At 45.7% G+C, this 26,265-nt stretch overlaps 1 protein-coding gene across 8 annotated transcripts in view; it reads right to left on the reverse strand.

The window, feature by feature from the left end:
* LOC128698165 (uncharacterized) overlaps nt 1-26,265 on the reverse strand; it is a 420,261-nt gene that overhangs the window by 255,596 nt on the left and 138,400 nt on the right. For 5 of the 8 annotated variants that reach the window (XM_070088896.1, XM_070088898.1, XM_070088894.1 and 2 more), the window contains one exon: nt 10,813-12,822. The exons of 2 other annotated variants lie outside the window; for them this stretch is intronic. In XM_070088896.1, the coding sequence (XP_069944997.1) occupies nt 10,813-11,122 (310 nt within the window). In that variant the 5' untranslated portion in view covers nt 11,123-12,822. Of the gene's footprint in view, nt 1-10,812; nt 12,823-12,955; nt 13,153-26,265 lie in introns of those variants that run through there. One more of the 8 variants, XM_070088897.1, reaches the window with a different exon arrangement.

A 26,265-nucleotide genomic window follows, 5' to 3' on the forward strand; every position in this document is an offset into this window, starting at 1 on the left:
GAGACCCTGGCCTGAGACCCTGACCTGAGACCCTGACCTGAGACCCTGGCCTGAGACCCTGACCTGAGACCCTGGCCTGAGACCCTGACATGAGACCCTGGCCTGAGACCCTGACCTGAGACCCTGGCCTGAGACCCTGACCTGAGACCCTGACCTGAGACCCTGGCCTGAGACCCTGACCTGAGACCCTGACCTGAGACCCTGACCTGAGACCCTGACCTGAGACTCTGCCCTGAGACCCTGACCTGAGACGCTGCCCTGAGACCCTGACCTGAGACCCTGACCTGAGACCCTGGCCTGAGACCCTGGCCTGAGACCCTGACCTGAGACCCTGGCCTGAGACCCTGACCTGAGACCCTGACCTGAGACCCTGACCTGAGACCCTGGCCTGAGACTCTGGCCTGAGACCCTGGCCTGAGACCCTGACCTGAGACCCTGACCTGAGACCCTGGCCTGAGACCCTGGCCTGAGACCCTGACCTGAGACCCTAGCCTGAGACCCTGACCTGAGACCCTGACCTGAGACCCTGGCCTGAGACCCTGGCCTGACACCCTGACCTGAGACCCTGACCTGAGACCCTGACCTGAGACCCTGACCTGAGACCCTGGCCTGAGACCCTGACCTGAGACCCTGACCTGAGACCCTGGCCTGAGACCCTGACCTGAGACCCTGGCCTGAGACCCTGACATGAGACCCTGGCCTGAGACCCTGACCTGAGACCCTGGCCTGAGACCCTGACCTGAGACCCTGGCCTGAGACCCTGACCTGAGACCCTGACCTGAGACCCTGACCTGAGACCCTGGCCTGAGACCCTGGCCTGAGACCCTGACCTGAGACCCTGACCTGAGACCCTGACCTGAGACCCTGGCCTGAGACCCTGACCTGAGACCCTGACCTGAGACCCTGGCCTGAGACCCTGGCCTGAGACCCTGACCTGAGACCCTGGCCTGAGACCCTGACCTGAGACCCTGGCCTGAGACCCTGGCCTGAGACCCTGACCTGAGACCCTGGCCTGAGACCCTGGCCTGAGACCCTGACCTGAGACCCTGACCTGAGACCCTGGCCTGAGACCCTGACCTAAGACCCTGACCTGAGACCCTGACCTGAGACCCTGACCTGAGACCCTGACCTGAGACCCTGGCCTGAGACCCTGACCTGAGACCCTGACCTGAGACCCTGACCTGAGACCCTGACCTGAGACCCTGACCTGAGACCCTGACCTGAGACCCTGGCCTGAGACCCTGACCTGAGACCCTGACCTGAGACCCTGACCTGAGACCCTGACCTGAGACCCTGACCTGAGACCCTGGCCTGAGACCCTGACCTGAGACCCTGACCTGAGACCCTGACCTGAGACCCTGGCCTGAGACCCTGCCCTGAGACCCTGACCTGAGACCCTGACCTGAGACCCTGCCCTGAGACCCTGACCTGAGACCCTGACCTGAGACCCTGACCTGAGACCCTGACCTGAGACCCTGACCTGAGACCCTGCCCTGAGACCCTGACCTGAGACCCTGGCCTGAGACCCTGACCTGAGACCCTGACCTGAGACCCTGCCCTGAGACCCTGACCTGAGACCCTGCCCTGAGACCCTGCCCTGAGACCCTGACCTGAGACCCTGACCTGAGACCCTGACCTGAGACCCTGCCCTGAGACCCTGCCCTGAGACCCTGACCTGAGACCCTGCCCTGAGACCCTGACCTGAGACCCTGACCTGAGACCCTGCCCTGAGACCCTGCCCTGAGACCCTGACCTGAGACCCTGACCTGAGACCCTGCCCTGAGACCCTGCCCTGAGACCCTGCCCTGAGACCCTGACCTGAGACCCTGACCTGAGACCCTGACCTCTACTGAGAATGCACTGTCATTAAGCTTAATAATAATAATAATAATAATAATAATAATAATAATAATATAATATAACGTGTAAATGTGAAGTCTTGATGTGGGGGAGGGGGAGGAGGGAGGGGGGGAGGGGAGGGGGGGGAGGGGAGGGGAGGGGGAGGGGAGGGGGGAGGGGGGAGGGGGAGGAGGGAGGGGGAGGGGGAGGAGGGAGGGGGGGGAGGGAGGGGAGGGGAGGGGGAGGGGAGGGGAGGGGGACGGGGGGGGAGGGGGACTGGAGGGGAGGGGGAAGTTAGGGGAGGGGAGGGGGAAGTTAGGGGAGGGGAGGGGGAAGTTAGGGGAGGGGGAGGGGAGGGGAGGGGGGCAGCCGGGTGATAATGGTATAATGTACAGGACTAACGAGCGCTGTTAATTGAATCTTAATTAATCTCAGTCGGGAGGCACAGTGCCAGCTTAAATTTGGCTCTGACAAATAAGTTCACGTGGAGAGCGTCCGGAATAACACCTGTGTATACTGTAAATGTTTAAATTAAGGCGGGAATAAAAGAAACCTGGGACGCGGGTTGGGTGTGGAAGTTCATCGTATTTTCGCCTCCTAGTGAGTTTTAATTCTCACATGATAGGTAATGTAACTATATATTAGCTAGTGTTAGTCACCTAAGTTAGGGAGGTGTTAGCATGCCCAGGGAATAACTGGCTAAGTGTATTAATTTTTACGAACATTTACAACGCACTAATTACAATATTTATATTACCGTGATGACGACATTTAAGGATATTATTATACTGTCCTCTCATAATTCGTTAGTGTTACTGGCTTAATTTTTTTTTTTGGTGATTACTGAGGAACCACATGTTGCCTAATTTAAGGTCCTGAGAGGGTGAGTTTTGGGTAGCTGAGGAGGGCATCGAGGGAGTGACAGTGATGTAACCCACACCAGTCCACTAACACCCAGGTACCTACTTACTTCTAGGTGAACAGTGACAGCAGGTGTAAGGTGACTAACACCCAGATACCTACTTACTTCTGGGTGAACAGTGACAGCAGGGGTGTAAGGTGACTAACACCCAGATACCTACTTACTTCTGGGTGAACAGTGACAGCAGGTGTAAGGTGACTAACACTCAGGTACCTACTTACTTCTGGGTAAACAGTGACAGCAGGTGTAAGGTGACTAACACCCAGATACCTACTTCTGGGTGAACAGTGACAGCAGGTGTAAGGTGACTAACACCCAGGTACCTACCTACTTCTGGGTGAACAGTGACAGCAGGTGTAAGGTGACTAACACCCAGGTACCTACTTACTTCTGGGTGAACAGTGACAGCAGGTGTAAGGTGACTAACACCCAGGTACCTACTTACTTCTGGGTGAACAGTGACAGCAGGTGTAAGGTGACTAACACCCAGATACCTACTTACTTCTGGGTGAACAGTGACAGCAGGTGTAAGGTGACTAACACCCAGATACCTACTAACTTCTAGGTGAACAGTGACAGCAGGTGTAAGGGACTAACACCCAGATACCTACTTACTTCTGGGTGAACAGTGACAGCAGGTGTAAGGTGACTAACACCCAGATACCTACTTACTTCTGGGTGAACAGTGACAGCAGGTGTAAGGTGACTAACACCCAGGTACCTACTTACTTCTGGGTGAACAGTGACAGCAGGTGTAAGGTGACTAACACCCAGGTACCTACTTACTTCTGGGTGAACAGTGACAGCAGGTGTAAGGTGACTAACACCCAGGTACCTACTTACTTCTAGGTGAACAGTGACAGCAGGTATAAGGTGACTAACACCCAGGTACCTACTTACTTCTAGGTGAACAGTGACAGCAGGTATAAGGTGACTAACACCCAGGTACCTACTAACTTCTGGGTGAACAGTGACAGCAGGTATAAGGTGACTAACACCCAGATACCTACTAACTTCTGGGTGAACAGTGACAGCAGGTGTAAGGTGACTAACACCCAGGTACCTACTAACTTCTGGGTGAACAGTGACAGCAGGTATAAGGTGACTAACACCCAGGTACCTACTAACTTCTGGGTGAACAGTGACAGCAGGTGTAAGGTGACTAACACCCAGGTACCTACTAACTTCTGGGTGAACAGTGACAGCAGGTGTAAGGTGACTAACACCCAGGTACCTACTAACTTCTGGGTGAACAGTGACAGCAGGTATAAGGTGACTAACACCCAGGTACCTACTAACTTCTGGGTGAACAGTGACAGCAGGTGTAAGGTGACTAACACCCAGGTACCTACTAACTTCTAGGTGAACAGTGACAGCAATTGCGAGGAAACATAGCCAATGTTTACCCCGTGCCGGGGATCGATCCCAGGTCCCTCTGTGTGTGAGCTTAAGACGATATTCCTTTAGAAATGAGAATAAGCCACACTACCTGGCTTCTCTGGGTTTTCCTGAGGTTTTTGACCTATCGAGGTTAAATAATCCGAAGAATTATCATTATTTCTTTTCTCTCATCTCTTTCTTTATAATTATCCAGCGCTGTATAGCCCTTGGGGTTTAGTGCTTCTTTATGATAATAATAATAATAATAATAATAATAATAATAATAATAATAATAATAATAATAATAATAATAATTTATAATTATCATTATTGATTGTAATCAGATATTATTATTGTTGGTGTTAAAATCTACACGAAGGTTTTCTTTCTCTTTTACAGAAAACGGATCTAATTTGCTTTACAGTGAGAGAAAACGTGACGCTTGACACTTAAGAGGGTAGACTTGTCTAGTACCGGTGGTAGACTTGTATAGTACCAGTGGTAGACTTGTCTAGTACCGATAGTAGACTTGTCTAATACCGGTGGCAGACTTGTCTAGTACCAGTGGTAGACTTGTCTAGTACCGATGGTAGACTTGTCTAGTACCAGTGGTAGACTTGTCTAGTACCGGTGGTAGACTTGTCTAGTACCAGTGGTAGACTTGTCTAGTACCGATGGTAGACTTGTCTAGTACCGATGGTAGACTTGTCTAGTACCGATGGTAGACTTTTCTAGTACCAGTGGTAGACTTGTCTAGTACCGATGGTAGACTTGTCTAGTACCAGTGGTAGACTTGTCTAGTACCGATGGTAGACTTGTCTAGTACCGATGGTAGACTTGTCTAGTACCGATGGTAGACTTGTCTAGTACCGGTGGTAGACTTGTCTAGTACCAGTGGTAGACTTGTCTAGTACCGATGGTAGACTTGTCTAGTACCGATGGTAGACTTGTCTAGTACCGATGGTAGACTTGTCTAGTACCGGTGGTAGACTTGTCTAGTACCGGTGGTAGACTTGTCTAGTACCGATGGTAGACTTGTCTAGTACCGATGGTAGACTTGTCTAGTACCGGTGGTAGACTTGTCTAGTACCAGTGGTAGACTTGTCTAGTACCGATGGTAGACTTGTCTAGTACCGATGGTAGACTTGTCTAGTACCGATGGTAGACTTTTCTAGTACCAGTGGTAGACTTGTCTAGTACCGATGGTAGACTTGTCTAGTACCAGTGGTAGACTTGTCTAGTACCGATGGTAGACTTGTCTAGTACCGATGGTAGACTTGTCTAGTACCGGTGGTAGACTTGTCTAGTACCAGTGGTAGACTTGTCTAGTACCGATGGTAGACTTGTCTAGTACCGATGGTAGACTTGTCTAGTACCGATGGTAGACTTGTCTAGTACCGGTGGTAGACTTGTCTAGTACCAGTGGTAGACTTGTCTAGTACCGATGGTAGACTTGTCTAGTACCGATGGTAGATTTGTCTAGTACCGATGGTAGACTTGTCTAGTACCGGTGGTAGACTTGTCTAGTACCAGTGGTAGACTTGTCTAGTACCGATGGTAGACTTGTCTAGTACCGGTGGTAGACTTGTCTAGTACCGATGGTAGACTTGTCTAGTACCGGTGGTAGACTTGTCTAGTACCAGTGGTAGACTTGTCTAGTACCGATGGTAGACTTGTCTAGTACCGATGGTAGACTTGTCTAGTACCGATGGTAGACTTGTCTAGTACCGGTGGTAGACTTGTCTAGTACCAGTGGTAGACTTGTCTAGTACCGATGGTAGACTTGTCTAGTACCGGTGGTAGACTTGTCTAGTACCGATGGTAGACTTGTCTAGTACCGATGGTAGACTTGTCTAGTACCGGTGGTAGACTTGTCTAGTACCGGTGGTAGACTTGTCTAGTACCGGTGGTAGACTTGTCTAGTACCGATGGTAGACTTGTCTAGTACCGGTGGTAGACTTGTCTAGTGCCGATGGTAGACTTGTCTAGTACCGATGGTAGACTTGTCTAGTACCGGTGGTAGACTTGTCTAGTACCGATGGTAGACTTGTCTAGTACCGGTGGTAGACTTGTCTAGTACCGATGGTAGACTTGTCTAGTACCGATGGTAGACTTGTCTAGTACCGATGGTAGACTTGTCTAGTACCGGTGGTAGACTTGTCTAGTACCGATGGTAGACTTGTCTAGTACCGATGGTAGACTTGTCTAGTACCGATGGTAGACTTGTCTAGTACCGATGGTAGACTTGTCTAGTACCGATGGTAGACTTGTCTAGTACCGATGGTAGACTTGTCTAGTACCGGTGGTAGACTTGTCTAGTACCGATGGTAGACTTGTCTAGTACCGGTGGTAGACTTGTCTAGTACCGATGGTAGACTTGTCTAGTACCGATGGTAGACTTGTCTAGTACCGATGGTAGACTTGTCTAGTACCTGTGGTAGACTTGTCTAGTACCGGTGGTAGACTTGTCTAGTACCGGTGGTAGACTTGTCTAGTACCGGTGGTAGACTTGTCTAGTACCGGTGGTAGACTTGTCTAGTACCAGTGGTAGACTTGTCTAGTACCGGTGGTAGACTTGTCTAGTACCGGTGGTAGACTTGTCTAGTACCGGTGGTAGACTTGTCTAGTACCGGTGGTAGACTTGTCTAGTACCAGTGGTAGACTTGTCTAGTACCGATGGTAGACTTGTCTAGTACCGGTGGTAGACTTGTCTAGTACCGGTGGTAGACTTGTCTAGTACCGGTGGTAGACTTGTCTAGTACCAGTGGTAGACTTGTCTAGTACCACACGGTGTACAAGTAACGGTCACCTACTAAACAACGGGTAGGTAAACAGATGTAACATATGTTAGGTGACTTCCTACGTCTATCCCAGCCCAGGATCAAACCCAAGTTCCTTCTGTTGTAAGCAGAGCACTTTATGGTCCACCGTGAGGCTGTCTGCTGATCAGGCAGGCTGTGGTGCTAGCAGGACTACTTCCTTCTAGCACCAACAACCTTGTTCATCACCTTGTCTGGGTGCCAGCCGCGGGGGCGTTGACCCCTAGAATCAACTACTGGTAGAGGATTATCTATTACTATCTCGATTGAGGACTATCTACTCTAGATGGTTGAGGAGGGTTAGTAAAACGGAAGGTTCTCTCCACCTCATCCACTAACACGTAAGGTGAAAAATATACATGAATGTTTGGAGAAAATACGACTAAGTATATTTTGTAGGATAGAACTGGAAGGAGCTACATCTACTTTTTGTACTGCTTGTATCGTAACTATTGGTGGATTGTGGTTGCTACTGCCGAAGGGTTGTAGATGTCGCTGCCAGACAAGATAACTGGTAGAATACTAAATTGGATGGAGGTGGGAAGTGCAGCCTCACCAGGAAGACCAATCCATTTCTTCCCTACTGAGAGAGAGAGAGAGAGAGAGAGAGAGAGAGAGAGAGAGAGAGAGAGAGAGAGAGAGAGAGAGAGAGAGAGAGAAAATCCCGGAGTGTGAGAATGATGCTTACTGAGAAGGTAAGGTTCAGCAAGTCAGTAACTAGTCCCGCAGACTTACACTCCCACTGTGGGTTCAGTCAGTAGTGGGTTGTTAGACAACACTTCTCCAGGAACATACAAAATATATAACTGGAAATAGTTGTTATATCTCCTATATGTTACTGAAGAGGAAAGTACAACGTTCTTCAGTCACACAGACTTGAAGTTATATAGAAGTGATCAGTCCCTCGACTACTGACTACATTCTCTCCATGTGTCGTCTCTGTGTTAGACTGAAAACGCGTGCTGTGCAGGCGAAACATTTCTGCTATAAAGGTGTCTATATGTTGCATATGTATCTAGTTTATCAGTGCTGGAGGTGGGAAGTACAGTACCTGCACTCTGAAGGATGGGTGAGAATGTTACAGTGCTGGAGATGGGAAGTACAGTACCTGCACTCTGAAGGATGGGTGAGAATGTTACAGTGCTGGAGGTGGGAAGTACAGTACCTGTACTCTAAAGGATGGTGAGGATGTTACAGTGCTGGAGGTGGGAAGTACAGTACCTGTACTCTGAAGGATGGGTGGGGATGTTACAGTGCTGGAGGTGGGAAGTACAGTACCTGTACTCTGAAGGATGGGTGGGGATGTTACAGTGCTGGAGGTGGGAAGTACAGTACCTGCACTCTGAAGGATGGTGAGGATGTTACAGTGCTGGAGGTGGGAAGTACAGTACCTGTACTCTGAAGGATGGGTGGGGATGTTACAGTGCTGGAGGTGGGAAGTACAGTACCTGTACTCTGAAGGATGGTGAGGATGTTACAGTGCTGGAGGTGGGAAGTACAGTACCAGCACTCTGAAGGATGGATGAGGATGTTACAGTGCAGGAGGTGGGAAATACAGTACCTTCACTCTGAAGGATAGGTGGGGATGTTACAGTGCTGGAGGTGGGAAGAACAGTACCTGTACTCTGAAGGATGGGTGAGGATGTTACAGTGCTGGAGGTGGTAAGTACAGTACCTGTACTCTAAAGGATGGTGGGGATGTTACAGTGCTGGAGGTGGGAAGAACAGTACCTGTACTCTGAAGGATGGGTGAGGATGTTACAGTGCTGGAGGTGGTAAGTACAGTACCTGTACTCTGAAGGATGGGCGAGGATGTTACAGTGCTGGAGGTGGGAAGTACAGTGCCAGCGCTTTGAAGGATGGTGAGGATGTTACAGTGCTGGAGGTGGGAAGTACAGTACATGCACTCTGAAGGATGGTGAGGATGTTACAGTGCTGGAGGTGGGAAGTACAGTACCTGTACTCTGAAGGATGGTGAGGATGTTACAGTGCTGGAGGTGGGAAGTACAGTACCAGCACTCTGAAGGATGGGTGAGGATGTTACAGTGCTGGAGGTGGGAGGTACATTGCCTGCACTCTGAAGGATGGGTGGGGATGTTACAGTGCTGGAGGTGGGAAGTACAGTACCTGCACTCTGAAGGATGGGTGAGAATGTTACAGTGCTGGAGGTGGGAAGTACAGTACCTGTACTCTAAAGGATGGTGAGGATGTTACAGTGCTGGAGGTGGGAAGTACAGTACCTGTACTCTGAAGGATGGGTGGGGATGTTACAGTGCTGGAGGTGGGAAGTACAGTGCCAGCACTCTGAAGGATGGGTGGGGATGTTACAGTGCTGGAGGTGGGAAGTACAGTACCTGTACTCTGAAGGATGGTGAGGATGTTACAGTGCTGGAGGTGGGAAGTACAGTACCTGTACTCTGAAGGATGGGTGAGGATGTTACAGTGCTGGAGGTGGGAAGTACAGTACCTGCACTCTGAAGGATGGTGAGGATGTTACAGTGCTGGAGGTGGGAAGTACAGTACCTGCACTCTGAAGGATGGTGAGGATGTTACAGTGCTGGAGGTGGGAAGTACAGTACCTGCACTCTGAAGGATGGTGAGGATGTTACAGTGCTGGAGGTGGGAAGTACAGTACCTGTACTCTGAAGGATGGTGAGGATGTTACAGTGCTGGAGGTGGGAAGTACAGTACCTGTACTCTGAAGGATGGGTGGGGATGTTACAGTGCTGGAGGTGGGAAGTACAGTACCTGTACTCTGAAGGATGGGTGAGGATGTTACAACCCCCCTGCGGCACTTCATCTGGGCTCTCACGATACAAACTGGGCTCCCATGATACCACATGGGCTCTCATGATACCACCTGGCTCCCATGATACCACCTGGACTCATGATACCACCTGGGCTCATGATACCACCTGGGCTCATGATACCACCTGGGCTCATGATACCACCTGGGCTCATGATACCACCTAGGCTCATGATACCACCTGGGCTCATGATACCACCTGGGCTCATGATACCACCTGGGCTCATGATACCACCTGGGCTCATGATACCACCTGGGCTCATGATACCACCTGGACTCATGATACCACCTGGGCTCATGATACCACCTGAGCTCATGATACCACGTGGGTTGCTAGTGGTACCACCATAAACCACTAACAAGGAGAACCCACACATCTTGTCAGCGATAATACGACATTAAACCGTCGTAGAGAAGAACATCAGACCGAGCGGAGGGGGCGTCGACCCCTCGAAACAATCTCCAGGTAATCTCCGGGTAAATAAGAACAACAACAATAATAAAAAGAACAGCAACAATAAGAACAAGAACAATAACAGTAACAGCAAGAACAGAGACACATTTCCAGACAGGTTTAGCGCTGCCGTGAGTCCCCCTCCCCCCCCGTAATAAAAACATGTACACAACAAGTTTTTACCGTGACAACGTTTCGCTCATCGCTTTTGATGAGGTCCGAGAGTTATTTTACTCCCGGAGCCCGGCCATGGTCCAGGTTCACCTGGTGCTAGCCTGGTCAACCAGGCTGTTGTTGGCCCGCAGCCCCACATATCCGTCACAGCCTGGTTGATCATACCAAGTTCTAGAGTCCTGACATGGTACAGTGATACCGGCAAGTCTGAGGTAATCAGTCCCTCAGCTTCACCTGAGGGACTGATTACTTCAAACTCCTTCAAATGTTCACCATTGTTTGTATTGGACTGATGAAGTCAGTGTGCGAAACGTTACCACAATAAGATTCTCATGTGTTGTTCATGCCTCTTATTTAAGAACATTAATCCAGAGTCCATCAGAGAGTACAAAGTGTGTGACTGAGTACGGTAGCTTACCTTGAGTAAGGAAGCAAGCGTAGTGGTCGCCCAGGGTGTTGACCTGGACGCCCAGGGAGTGGGCGTAGGGTAGGACGTCTGAGGCGATTGGGTGTCCATAAGGGTAGCAGGCTAGGAGGTCGGGTAGCAGAGAGTAGCGTTCATGACGGCTGCACACGGAGAAGATGAGAGCGCTGAATTGAGGTTCCAGCGTGTAGTATAGCATTGCTGCGATGTCTGGGTACCACACACTGCCCCCTACCCCGCCCACACTGTCTGTTTTCACGCCTCCGCCCGCCCCCTGCCAGCACACGCCCGCACTCCTCAACATAGAGACGCAGCAGGCTAGGGGTAAGCATGGGCGGCCTCAACACCACCCTCGCCGCCCCCACCACCGCCCACACCTGCAGCCCCTCCACCACCTCTTCCTCCGTTTCCCTCCAACACCTTGCTGGGGCACGCTGCCTCCAACACCTTGCTGGGGCACGCTACCTCCAACACCTTGCTGGGGCACGCTACCTCCAACACCTTGCTGGGGCACGCTACCTCCAACACCTTGCTGGGGAACGCTACCTCCAACACCTTGCTGGGACACGCTACCTCCAACACCTTGCTGGGGCACGCTACCTCCAACACCTTGTTGGGGCACGCTACCTCCAACACCTTGCTGGGGCACGCTACCTCCAACACCTTGCTGGGGCACACTACCTCCAACACCTTGCTGGGGCACGCTACCTCCAACACCTTGCTGGGGCACGCTACCTCCAACACCTTGCTGGGGCACGCTACCTCCAACACCTTGCTGGGGCACGCTACCTCCAACGCCTTGCTAGGGCACGCTACCTCCACCTCAGTTTGCCCTCCTGGGTGACGCCACTCTATACTTCCTCCAGCTTTTCATTACAGCTTAGACTCCCTTATCTTCTCTTCCGGGTTCGTGTTTCCGTTATCTGAGCCACAAGCGCGACACTTATCGGCTGAGGCGACCGTCACGTAAACACAAGATATCACTTCCAGATACACTGAATCACAGTCTCAAGATCCACTTAATTACAATCTGACACCTTCAAGGTCGAACACAGATTACAAGAGAACGTGTTCACACCGATTATAACATTAGTAGCGCAAATAAACACACGGAGACATTTTTCTTCTCATCACAAGCACGAGCGGTTTTCCACAGGTAATATTACACTGACAGCGCTTAGCAAAACATATGTGGGCAGTGTAGGAGAGGTGTGGGGGCAGCTGGTACTGTGTGGGGAGGTGAGGGCCCCACCTGTGTAGCAGGTGGTAGCAAGGTAGCAGTGACTCACACACAGGTGTCACTAAGGCAGGGTGATGTCCGCAGTGTCTTGAAGACGGTCAACATGGGTGGAAGAAGGAAGGCAAGATCAAGAGACCTGGTACACTCTGGGTTTACAGTGGTAGCCAGTACACCAGCGGTCGGCAGACTCGCTGCCACTCAGGGAAGGCTTGTTGGGGGAGGAGGTGAGTGCCTCTCTGGGGGCGAGGTAGTGGCACCAGTCGCTGCGGGTGTCAGCGGGAGGCAGCATCCTGGCGGCACTCTTGAAGGAGCATCCTGGTCCTTACCTCACCACTACCCACCCAGATATGACGTCACCTACAGTGATCCAAGATGGAAAGTAGGATATACCGTCACAGTAATCCACAATGGCGAGTAGAATGTGACGTTACAGTAATCCACAATGGCGAGCAGGATGTGACGTCGCAGTAATCCAAGATAGCGAGCAGGATGTGACGTCACAGTAATCCAAGATGGCGAGCAGGATGTGACGTCACAGTAATCCAAGATGGCGAGCAGGATGTGACGTCACAGTAATCCAAGATGGCGAGCAGGATGTGACGTCACAGTAATCCAAGATGGCGAGCAGGATGTGACGTCACAGTAATCCACAACGGCAAGCAGGATGTGACGTCACGTACAGAGGTCCAAGATGGCGAGTTTCTGAAGTTAGTGGAGGTGAAGACAAGACAGTGATGAGTGGCGGCTCCGTCCCTGGTCTGCCACTGACGCAACACAAAGAAAGAGACGAGACTATATTAGTAAGCTAGTAGGGTTAGTTGCACATTGTTAGAGGGTTGATAGCACAAACAATAGGTGTAACTTTCTGAGGTTACTAAACACAAATGAGCTACATACCTGACTAACTGCCATGACCGCTGATACACTCTCTCCTACTGCTAGTTGAACCATGGCACCCTCAGAAGTGTCAGAGTCAGTGTAGTACAGTTTAGTTGTTTTCGCAGGGATCAAATCATAGCTCCTGGCTCTTCCTCTTAACTACTATGTTCACCTATCAGTTAAATAGGTACCTGGGTGTTGGTTGACTGGTGTGGCTCACATCCTGGGGACAAAATTGGCCTAATCTGCGGGAAATGCTCTTCATAACAAGGGACTTTCTATATAGTAGTATGTCATTGATGTCAGCTATGGTCTGTATACTATGTACATGCACTGTAGAAATAAAGATTATTATTAACTATACAAATTTTTGGGGACTCTTGAAGTGTTTAACTCCATAACCTTTCACTAAAAAGTGTTTCCTAAGATCCCTGCGGATCATTTGTATTTTTATTGGTAATGTGTAACCTTTGGCTCCGTCTTCTAGGAACACAGTGTCCCTATCCACTAATTCACTATTTTGTATGCCATGGTCGTGTTTCCCCTGCTCCTCTCTTCTGTTGTTACTCAGCTGAGATCTACGTCTCTCCTCGTAGTTAGTCTCGATACAGAAACCAATTTCGTTGCGAAATGTTTAATGTTTTGTTTCTTTGTACACGAGACGAGGCTCCGGCTATTAAACACACATTGTGTATGATGTCCTAAATAAATCTCTGTCCAAGTTCTCAAAATTAGTTCTTAGATTAACATGATCTGCATATATCACCGAGGTTATATGTACTTTAAGAGATATGCTTGATGTAATGTTTATTCGCAGATCTTTCTTCCTATATGTACATCATTTATCTTCTCAGGCTGGATTCTTCCTGACCACTTTTGTACAGTGTTTGACTTCACATCATCAACAAACAGCGAGTCGTATGCTTAATGAGAATAGATTTTTTTTTAGTTATTGATACAAAGACCGTATACATCAAGAACAGCAGGAGTGTAAACAGTGACCTTGTGGGAACCCAACACGTCACCTTTGCCCACTCCACTACCTTCTTTCTTACAACTACAGTTTGCCTCTGTACAAGATACCGTTGTGTTGCAGTGTCTGGCAGTGTGAATATGACAATGGTATACAATACCGACCAGCATATTTACACTGTCAGACACTGCAACACAACGGTATCATGGTACAGAGAACATCTTCCACAACATTATTGCCTAACCACTGGTTACTAGTGAGAAAGGTTTAACTTGACGGGGACCTACTCAGCAGGTTTGTTACACTGACTCTCAATGATTGCATTCTAATTTCTACTTTTAGTCAAGATTTTCAACACTTCACTTATGCCGGTATATAAGTCTCCACACTGCTGCTTCTGCTTCACATGTTCTAAACCGTGGAGCAAAACTCTTCACCAGACTGAGGGACTGACCATCTCAAAACTAAGTCTTCGAGGATGATGGCTTGATTACATAAGAACACAAGAATGGAGGAACACTGCAGAATCGTCTTTACATCTCTACTGCTTCTGCTGCCTCCTCTGTACTCGACTGAAGAAGCCTACTGTGTAGGCGAAACGTATCGGAATAAAGTTACCTAATTATTGCACATGTGTCATACCAACCTGTCCGTATTGTATACCATTATCCTGTTGGCAGTGGCCCCCAGAAGACGGGTACACTGTGGCCATACAGGGATGTACATGGTCAGCAACGATGCTTAGGTTCGGCCTTTGATCAATGCTCACTTGGTATTGTGGGGCCTAACGTGTGTCAGGGGAATATTATTATTATTATTATTATTATTATTATTATTATTATTATTATTACCAACACCACCAACCTCTCTCATTGCAACAAGGCAGGATGGAACCATGGATTCATGTTGTTTACGTTAAATTCTGACTACCAGTTGCGTGTCACAACAGAAATCGTGATTCCTCAGACCAGGCGACGTTTTACCAATCCTCAACGATCCAGTTTTGGCGAGCCTGTGTATACCATAGCCTCAGTTTCCTGTTCTTAGCTGATAGGAGTCTGGTGTGGTCGTCTGATGCAAACCAATCCACTTCAAGGTTCGACGTGTTGTGCATTCCGAGATGCTCTTCTGCATACCATTTTTGTAACGTGTGGTTCAGTTAGTCACCTTCCTGTCAGCTTGAACCAGTCTGGCTAGTCTCCTTTGACCTCTCTCACTAACCAGGTATTCTTGCCCACACAACTGCCGCTCACTGGATAAAGTGTTTGTCACAACATTCTCTGGCAACTTTTAAAGACTGTCCCTCGTGAAAATCCCAGATCAGCAGTTTCTGAGATACTCAAACCACCCAGTCTGTCTGTCACCATCAATCATTCCACAGTCATAGCCACTTTAATCACATTACTTCCCCCATTCTGATATTCAGTTTGAACAAAAACCGAACCTCGTGACCATGTCTGCACGCTTTCAGACATTGAAGTGCTGCCACCTGATTGGTTGATTAGATATTTGCATTAACGAGCGAATGTACAGGTGTACCTAATGAAGTGACCAGAATGTACACTGATCATGTTATACTGCGCATGTAATGGACAAGTATTGAACACGTTATATGGGAAATATATAAAACTTCTCCCCATTGTATCAATCGCATCTGCTAGAAAAATGACAGGATGGATAATGAGAACCTTCAAAACTAGGGATGCCAAGCCCATGATGACACTCTTCAGGTCACTTGTTCTATCTAGGCTGGAATATTGCTGCACACTAACAGCACCTTTCAAGGCAGGTGAAATTGCTGACCTAGAAAGTGTACAGAGAACCTTCACGGCGCGCATAACGGAGATAAAACACCTCAATTACTGGGAACGCTTGAGGTTCCTGAACCTGTATTCCCTGGAACGCAGGAGGGAGAGATACATGATTATATACACCTGGAAAATCCTAGAGGGACTAGTACCGAACTTGCACACGAAAATCACTCACTACGAAAGCAAAAGACTCGGCAGACGATGCAACATCCCCCCAATGAAAAGCAGGGGTGTCACTAGCACGTTAAGAGACCATACAATAAGTGTCAGGGGCCCGAGACTGTTCAACTGCCTCCCAGCATACATAAGGGGGATTACCAACAGACCCCTGGCAGTCTTCAAGCTGGCACTGGACAAGCACCTAAAGTCGGTTCCTGACCAGCCGGGCTGTGGCTCGTACGTTGGTTTGCGTGCAGCTAGCAGCAACAGCCTGGTTGATCAGGCTCTGATCCACCAGGAGGCCTGGTCACAGACCGGGCCGCGGGGGCGTTGACCCCCGGAACTCTCTCCAGGTAAACTCCAGGTATCTTCACTTCCCTTGCCTCCCCTCCCCTCCCCTCCTCTCCTCTCCCTCCCTTCCTCCCCTCCCCTCCCCTCCCCTCCCCTCCCCTCCTCCCCTCCACCTATCAGTTAACATAACATTACGGTGTCACTCTGTCCAAACTAATTATAGAAAGCTTTACAAAGCAGATCTTGACGTGTCTGACAACACCTGTACTGTACGTGTCTAACAACACCTGTACTGTACGTGTCTGACAACACCTGTACTGTACGTGTCTGACAACACCTGTACTGTACGTGTCTGACAACACCTGTACTGTACGTGTCTGACAACACCTGTACTGTACGTGTCTGACAACACCTGTACTGTACGTGTCTGACAACACCTGTACTGCACGTGTCTGACAACACCTGTACTGTACGTGTCTGACAACACCTGTACTGTACGTGTCTGACAACACCTGTACTGTACGTGTCTGACAACACCTGTACTGCACGTGTCTGACAACACCTGTACTGTACGTGTCTGACAACACCTGTACTGTACGTGTCTGACAACACCTGTACTGTACGTGTCTGACAACACCTGTACTGTACGTGTCTGACAACACCTGTACTGTACGTGTCTGAAAACACAGTACTATTGCCTCCTCAAGACACAGTACTGTACAAGACAGTACTGTACAAGACAGTACTGTACAAGACAGTACTGTACAAGACAGTAATGTACAAGACAGTACTGTACAAGACAGTAATGTACAAGACAGTAATGTACAAGACAGTACTGTACAAGACAGTACTGTACAAGACAGTAATGTACAAGACAGTAATGTACAAGACAGTACTGTACAAGACAGTACTGTACAAGACAGTACTGTACAAGACAGTAATGTACAAGACAGTAATGTACAAGACAGTAATGTACAAGACAGTAATGTACAAGACAGTACTGTACAAGACAGTAATGTACAAGACAGTAATGTACAAGACAGTACTGTACAAGACAGTAATGTACAAGACAGTAATGTACAAGACAGTAATGTACAATACAGTAATGTACAAGACAGTACTGTACAAGACAGTAATGTACAAGACAGTACTGTACAAGACAGTAATGTACAAGACAGTACTGTACAAGACAGTACTGTACAAGACAGTACTGTACAAGACAGTAATGTACAAGACAGTACTGTACAAGACAGTACTGTACAAGACAGTACTGTACAAGACAGTACTGTACAAGACAGTACTGTACAAGACAGTACTGTACAAGACAGTACTGTACAAGACAGTACTGTACAAGACACAGTACTGTACAAGACACAGTACTGTACAAGACACAGTACTGTACAAGACAGTACTGTACAAGACAGTACTGTACAAGACACAGTACTGTACAAGACAGTACTGTACAAGACAGTACTGTACAAGACAGTACTGTACAAGACAGTACTGTACAAGACAGTACTGTACAAGACAGTACTGTACAAGACACAGTACTGTACAAGACAGTACTGTACAAGACAGTACTGTACAAGACAGTACTGTACAAGACAGTACTGTACAAGACAGTACTGTACAAGACACAGTACTGTACAAGACAGTACTGTACAAGACACAGTACTGTACAAGACAGTACTGTACAAGACACAGTACTGTACAAGACACAGTACTGTACAAGACACAGTACTGTACAAGACAGTACTGCACAAGACAGTACTGTACAAGACACAGTACTGTACAAGACACAGTACTGTACAAGACAGTACTGTACAAGACAGTACTGTACAAGACACAGTACTGTACAAGACAGTACTGTACAAGACAGAGTACTGTACAAGACACAGTACTGTACAAGACAGTACTGTACAAGACACAGTACTGTACATGACAGTACTGTACAAGACACAGTACTGTACAAGACACAGTACTGTACAAGACAGTACTGTACAAGACACAGTACTGTACAAGACACAGTACTGTACAAGACAGTACTGTACAAGACAGTACTGTACAAGACACAGTACTGTACAAGACACAGTACTGTACAAGACAGTACTGTACAAGACAGTACTGTACAAGACACAGTACTGTACAGGACAGTACTGTACAAGACACAGTACTGTACAAGACACAGTACTGTACAAGTACAAGACAGTACTGTACAAGACAGTAATGTACAAGACAGTAATGTACAAGACAGTACTGTACAAGACAGTACTGTACAAGACAGTACTGTACAAGACAGTAATGTACAAGACAGTAATGTACAAGACAGTACTGTACAAGACAGTAATGTACAAGACAGTAATGTACAAGACAGTACTGTACAAGACAGTAATGTACAAGACAGTACTGTACAAGACAGTACTGTACAAGACAGTACTGTACAAGACAGTAATGTACAAGACAGTACTGTACAATACAGTAATGTACAAGACAGTACTGTACAAGACAGTAATGTACAAGACAGTACTGTACAAGACAGTACTGTACAAGACAGTACTGTACAAGACATTACTGTACAAGACAGTAATGTACAAGACAGTACTGTACAAGACAGTACTGTACAAGACAGTACTGTACAAGACACAGTACTGTACAAGACACAGTACTGTACAAGACAGTACTGTACAAGACAGTACTGTACAAGACAGTACTGTACAAGACACAGTACTGTACAAGACAGTACTGTACAAGACAGTACTGTACAAGACAGTACTGTACAAGACAGTACTGTACAAGACAGTACTGTACAAGACAGTACTGTACAAGACACAGTACTGTACAAGACAGTACTGTACAAGACAGTACTGTACAAGACAGTACTGTACAAGACAGTACTGTACAAGACAGTACTGTACAAGACACAGTACTGTACAAGACAGTACTGTACAAGACACAGTACTGTACAAGACAGTACTGTACAAGACACAGTACTGTACAAGACACAGTACTGTACAAGACAGTACTGTACAAGACAGTACTGTACAAGACAGTACTGTACAAGACACAGTACTGTACAAGACACAGTACTGTACAAGACAGTACTGTACAAGACAGTACTGCACAAGACAGTACTGTACAAGACAGTACTGTACAAGACAGTACTGTACAAGACACAGTACTGTACAAGACAGTACTGTACAAGACACAGTACTGTACAAGACAGTACTGTACAAGACAGTACTGTACAAGACACAGTACTGTACAAGACAGTACTGTACAAGACACAGTACTGTACAAGACACAGTACTGTACAAGACACAGTACTGTACAAGACACAGTACTGTACAAGACACAGTACTGTACAAGACAGTACTGTACAAGACAGTACTGTACAAGACACAGTACTGTACAAGACAGTACTGTACAAGACAGTACTGTACAAGACACAGTACTGTACAAGACAGTACTGTACAAGACACAGTACTGTACAAGACACAGTACTGTACAAGACAGTACTGTACAAGACACAGTACTGTACAAGACAGTACTGTACAAGACACAGTACTGTACAGGACAGTACTGTACAAGACACAGTACTGTACAAGACACAGTACTGTACAAGACAGTACTGTACAAGACAGTACTGTACAAGACACAGTATTGTACAAGACACAGTACTGTACAAGACACAGTACTGTACAAGACAGTACTGTACAAGACAGTACTGTACAAGACAGTACTGTACAAGACAGTACTGTACAAGACAGTACTGTAAAAGACAGTACTGTACAAGACACAGTACTGTACAAGACACAGTACTGTACAAGACACAGTACTGTACAAGACAGTACTGTACAAGACAGTACTGTACAAGACAGTACTGTACAAGACACAGTACTGTACAAGACACAGTACTGTACAAGACAGTACTGTACAAGACAGTACTGCACAAGACAGTACTGTACAAGACAAGACACAGTACTGTACAAGACACAGTACTGTACAAGGCAGTAATGTACAAGACAGTACTGTACAAGACAGTACTGTACAAGACAGTACTGTACAAGACACAGTACTGTACAAGACAGTACTGTACAAGACAGTACTGTACAAGACACAGTACTGTACAAGACAGTACTGTACAAGACACAGTACTGTACAAGACAGTAATGTACAAGACAGTACTGTACAAGACAGTACTGCACAAGACACAGTACTGTACAAGACAGTAATGTACAAGACAGTACTGTACAAGACAGTACTGTACAAGACAGTACTGTACAAGACACAGTACTGTACATGACAGTACTGTACAAGACACAGTACTGTACAAGACAGTACTGTACAAGACACAGTACTGTACAAGACAGTAATGTACAAGACAGTACTGTACAAGACAGAACTGTACAAGACAGTACTGTACAAGACAGTACTGTACAAGACAGTACTGTACAAGACAGTACTGTACAAGACAGTACTGTACACGACACAGTAATGTACAAGACAGTACTGTACAAGACAGTACTGTACAAGACACAGTAATGTACAAGACAGTACTGTACAAGACAGTACTGTACAAGACAGTACTGTACAAGACAGTACTGTACAAGACAGTACTGTACAAGACACAGTACTGTACAAGACAGTACTGTACAAGACACAGTACTGTACAAGACAGTACTGTACAAGACAGTACTGTACAAGACAGTACTGTACAAGACACAGTACTGTACAAGACAGTACTGTACAAGACACAGTACTGTACAAGACAGTACTGTACAAGACACAGTACTGTACAAGACAGTAATGTACAAGACAGTACTGTACAAGACAGTACTGTACAAGACACAGTTGTACTGTACAAGACACAGTACTGTACAAGACACAGTACTGTACAAGACAGTACTGTACAAGACAGTACTGTACAAGACACAGTACTGTACAAGACACAGTACTGTACAAGACACAGTACTGTACAAGACACAGTACTGTACAAGACAGTACTGTACAAGACACAGTACTGTACAAGACAGTACTGTACAAGACAGTACTGTACAAGACAGTACTGTACAAGACACAGTACTGCACAAGACAAGTACAAGACAGTACTGTACAAGACAGTACTGTACAAGACAGTACTGTACAAGACAGTACTGTACAAGACAGTACTGTACAAGACACAGTACTGTACAAGACAGTAATGTACAAGACAGTACTGTACAAGACACAGTACTGTACAAGACAAGTACAAGACAGTACTGTACAAGACAGTACTGTACAAGACACAGTACTGTACAAGACAGTACTGTACAAGACAGTACTGTACAAGACACAGTACTGTACAAGACAGTACTGTACAAGACACAGTACTGTACAAGACAGTAATGTACAAGACAGTACTGTACAAGACAGTACTGTACAAGACACAGTACTGTACAAGACAGTAATGTACAAGACACAGTACTGTACAAGACACAGTACTGTACAAGACACAGTACTGTACAAGACACAGTACTGTACAAGACAGTACTGTACAAGACAGTACTGTACAAGACAGTACTGTACAAGACACAGTACTGTACAAGAGAGTAATGTACAAGACACAGTACTGTACAAGACACAGTAATGTACAAGACACAGTACTGTACAAGACACAGTACTGTACAAGACAGTACTGTACAAGACAGTACTGTACAAGACAGTAGTACTGTACAAGTACAAGACACTAATGTCCAAGCCACAGTACTGTACAAGACAGTACTGTACAAGACAGTACTGTACAAGACAGTACTGTACAAGATACAGTACTGTACAAGACAGTAATGTACAAGACAGTACTGTACAAGACAGTACTGTACAAGACAGTACTGTACAAGACAGTACTGTACAAGACACAGTACTGTACAAGACAGTACTGTACAAGACACAGTACTGTACAAGACAGTACTGTACAAGACACAGTACTGTACAAGACAGTACTGTACAAGACACAGTACTGTACAAGACAGTAATGTACAAGACAGTACTGTACAAGACAGTACTGTACAAGACACAGTACTGTACAAGACAGTAATGTACAAGACACAGTACTGTACAAGACACAGTACTGTACAAGACACAGTACTGTACAAGACAGTACTGTACAAGACAGTACTGTACAAGACAGTACTGTACAAGACACAGTACTGTACAAGAGAGTAATGTACAAGACACAGTACTGTACAAGACACAGTAATGTACAAGACACAGTACTGTACAAGACACAGTACTGTACAAGACAGTACTGTACAAGACAGTACTGTACAAGACACAGTACTGTACAAGACACAGTACTGTACAAGACACAGTACTGTACAAGACAGTACTGTACAAGACAGTACTGTACAAGACAGTACTGTACAAGATACAGTACTGTACAAGACAGTAATGTACAAGACAGTACTGTACAAGACAGTACTGTACAAGACAGTACTGTACAAGACAGTACTGTACAAGACAGTACTGTACAAGACAGTACTGTACAAGACAGTACTGTACAAGACACAGTACTGTACAAGACAGTACTGTACAAGACACAGTACTGTACAAGACAGTACTGTACAAGACAGTACTGTACAAGACAGTACTGTACAAGACACAGTACTGCACAAGACACAGTACTGTACAAGACACAGTACTGCACAAGACACAGTACTGTACAAGACACAGTACTGTACAAGACAGTACTGTACAAGACAGTACTGTACAAGACAGTACTGTACAAGACACAGTACTGTACAAGACAGTACTGTACAAGACACAGTACTGTACAAGACACAGTACTGTACAAGACACAGTACTGTACAAGACACAGTACTGTACAAGACAGTACTGTACAAGACACAGTACTGTACAAGACAGTACTGTACAAGACACAGTACTGTACAAGACACAGTACTGTACAAGACAGTACTGTACAAGACAGTACTGTACAAGACAGTACTGTACAAGACACAGTACTGTACAAGACAGTAATGTACAAGACAGTACTGTACAAGACAGTACTGTACAAGACAGTAATGTACAAGACACAGTACTGTACAAGACAGTACTGTACAAGACAGTAATGTACAAGACAGTACTGTACAAGACAGTACTGTACAAGACAGTACTGTACAAGACAGTAATGTACAAGACAGTACTGTACAAGACAGTACTGTACAAGACAGTACTGTACAAGACAGTACTGTACAAGACAGTACTGTACAAGACACAGTACTGTACAAGACAGTACTGTACAAGACAGTAATGTACAAGACAGTACTGTACAAGACAGTACTGTACAAGTACAAGACAGTACTGTACAAGACAGTAATGTACAAGACAGTAATGTACAAGACAGTACTGTACAAGACAGTACTGTACAAGACAGTACTGTACAAGACAGTACTGTACAAGACAGTACTGTACAAGACACAGTACTGTACAAGACAGTAATGTACAAGACAGTACTGTACAAGACAGTAATGTACAAGACAGTACTGTACAAGACAGTACTGTACAAGACAGTACTGTACAAGACAGTACTGTACAAGACAGTACTGTACAAGACAGTACTGTACAAGACAGTACTGTACAAGACAGTACTGTACAAGACAGTAATGTACAAGACACAGTACTGTACAAGACAGTACTGTACAAGACAGTAATGTACAAGACAGTACTGTACAAGACAGTAATGTACAAGACAGTACTGTACAAGACAGTAATGTACAAGACAGTACTGTACAAGACACAGTACTGTACAAGACAGTAATGTACAAGACAGTACTGTACAAGACAGTAATGTACAAGACACAGTACTGTACAAGACAGTACTGTACAAGACAGTAATGTACAAGACAGTACTGTACAAGACAGTACTGTACAAGACAGTACTGTACAAGACAGTACTGTACAAGACAGTAATGTACAAGACAGTAATGTACAAGACAGTACTGTACAAGACACAGTACTGTACAAGACACAGTACTGTACAAGACACAGTACTGTACAAGACAGTACTGTACAAGACAGTAATGTACAAGACACAGTACTGTACAAGACACAGTACTGTACAAGACACAGTACTGTACAAGACAGTAATGTACAAGACAGTAATGTACAAGACAGTAATGTACAAGACAGTACTGTACAAGACAGTAATGTACAAGACAGTACTGTACAAGACAGTACTGTACAAGACAGTAATGTACAAGACAGTACTGTACAAGACATGTACAAGACACAGTACTGTACAAGACAGTACTGTACAAGACATGTACAAGACACAGTAATGTACAAGACAGTACTGTACAAGACAGTAATGTACAAGACAGTAATGTACAAGACAGTACTGTACAAGACAGTAATGTACAAGACAGTACTGTACAAGACAGTAATGTACAAGACACAGTACTGTACAAGACAGTACTGTACAAGACAGTAATGTACAAGACACAGTACTGTACAAGACAGTAATGTACAAGACAGTACTGTACAAGACAGTAATGTACAAGTACAAGACAGTACTGTACAAGACAGTACAGTACTGTACAAGACAGTAGTACAGTACTGTACAAGACAGTAATGTACAAGACAGTACTGTACAAGACACAGTACTGTACAAGACAGTAATGTACAAGACAGTACTGTACAAGACAGTACTGTACAAGACAGTAATGTACAAGACACAGTACTGTACAAGACAGTACTGTACAAGACAGTAATGTACAAGACAGTACTGTACAAGACAGTAATGTACAAGACAGTACTGTACAAGACAGTAATGTACAAGACAGTACTGTACAAGACACAGTACTGTACAAGACAGTAATGTACAAGACAGTACTGTACAAGACAGTAATGTACAAGACACAGTACTGTACAAGACAGTACTGTACAAGACAGTAATGTACAAGACAGTACTGTACAAGACAATACTGTACAAGACAGTACTGTACAAGACAGTACTGTACAAGACAGTACTGTACAAGACAGTAATGCACAAGACAGTACTGTACAAGACAGTAATGTACAAGACACAGTACTGTACAAGACAGTACTGTACAAGACAGTAATGTACAAGACACAGTACTTTACAAGACAGTACTGTACAAGACACAGTACTGTACAAGACAGTAATGTACAAGACAGTACAAGACAGTAATGTACAAGACAGTAATGTACAAGACAGTAATGTACAAGACAGTACAGTAATGTACAAGCAGTAATGTACAAGACAGTAATGTACAAGACAGTACTGTACAAGACAGTACTGTACAAGACAGTAATGTACAAGACAGTACTGTACAAGACAGTAATGTACAAGACAGTACTGTACAAGACAGTAATGTACAAGACAGTACTGTACAAGACAGTAATGTACAAGACAGTAATGTACAAGACAGTACTGTACAAGACAGTAATGTACAAGACAGTACTGTACAAGACAGTAATGTACAAGACAGTACTGTACAAGACAGTAATGTACAAGACAGTAATGTACAAGACAGTACTGTACAAGACAGTAATGTACAAGACAGTACTGTACAAGACACTACTGTACAAGACAGTATGTACAAGACACAGTACTGTACAAGACAGTAATGTACAAGACAGTACTGTACAAGACAGTAATGTACAAGACAGTACTGTACAAGACAGTAATGTACAAGACACAGTACTGTACAAGACAGTAATGTACAAGACAGTAATGTACAAGACAGTACTGTACAAGACACAGTACTGTACAAGACAGTACTGACACAGTACTGTACAAGACAGTACAAGACAGTACTGTACAAGACAGTACTGTACAAGACATGTACAAGACACAGTACTGTACAAGACAGTACTGTACAAGACACAGTATGTACAAGACAGTACTGTACAAGACAGTAATGTACAAGACACTGTACAAGACAGTAATGTACAAGACAGTACTGTACAAGACAGTACTGTACAAGACAATGTACAAGACAGTACTGTACAAGACAGTAATGTACAAGACAGTACTGTACAAGACAGTAATGTACAAGACAGTACTGTACAAGACAGTAATGTACAAGACAGTA

This window comes from Cherax quadricarinatus, chromosome 26 (genome assembly GCF_038502225.1).
Source record: "Cherax quadricarinatus isolate ZL_2023a chromosome 26, ASM3850222v1, whole genome shotgun sequence".
NCBI lineage: Eukaryota > Metazoa > Arthropoda > Malacostraca > Decapoda > Parastacidae > Cherax > Cherax quadricarinatus.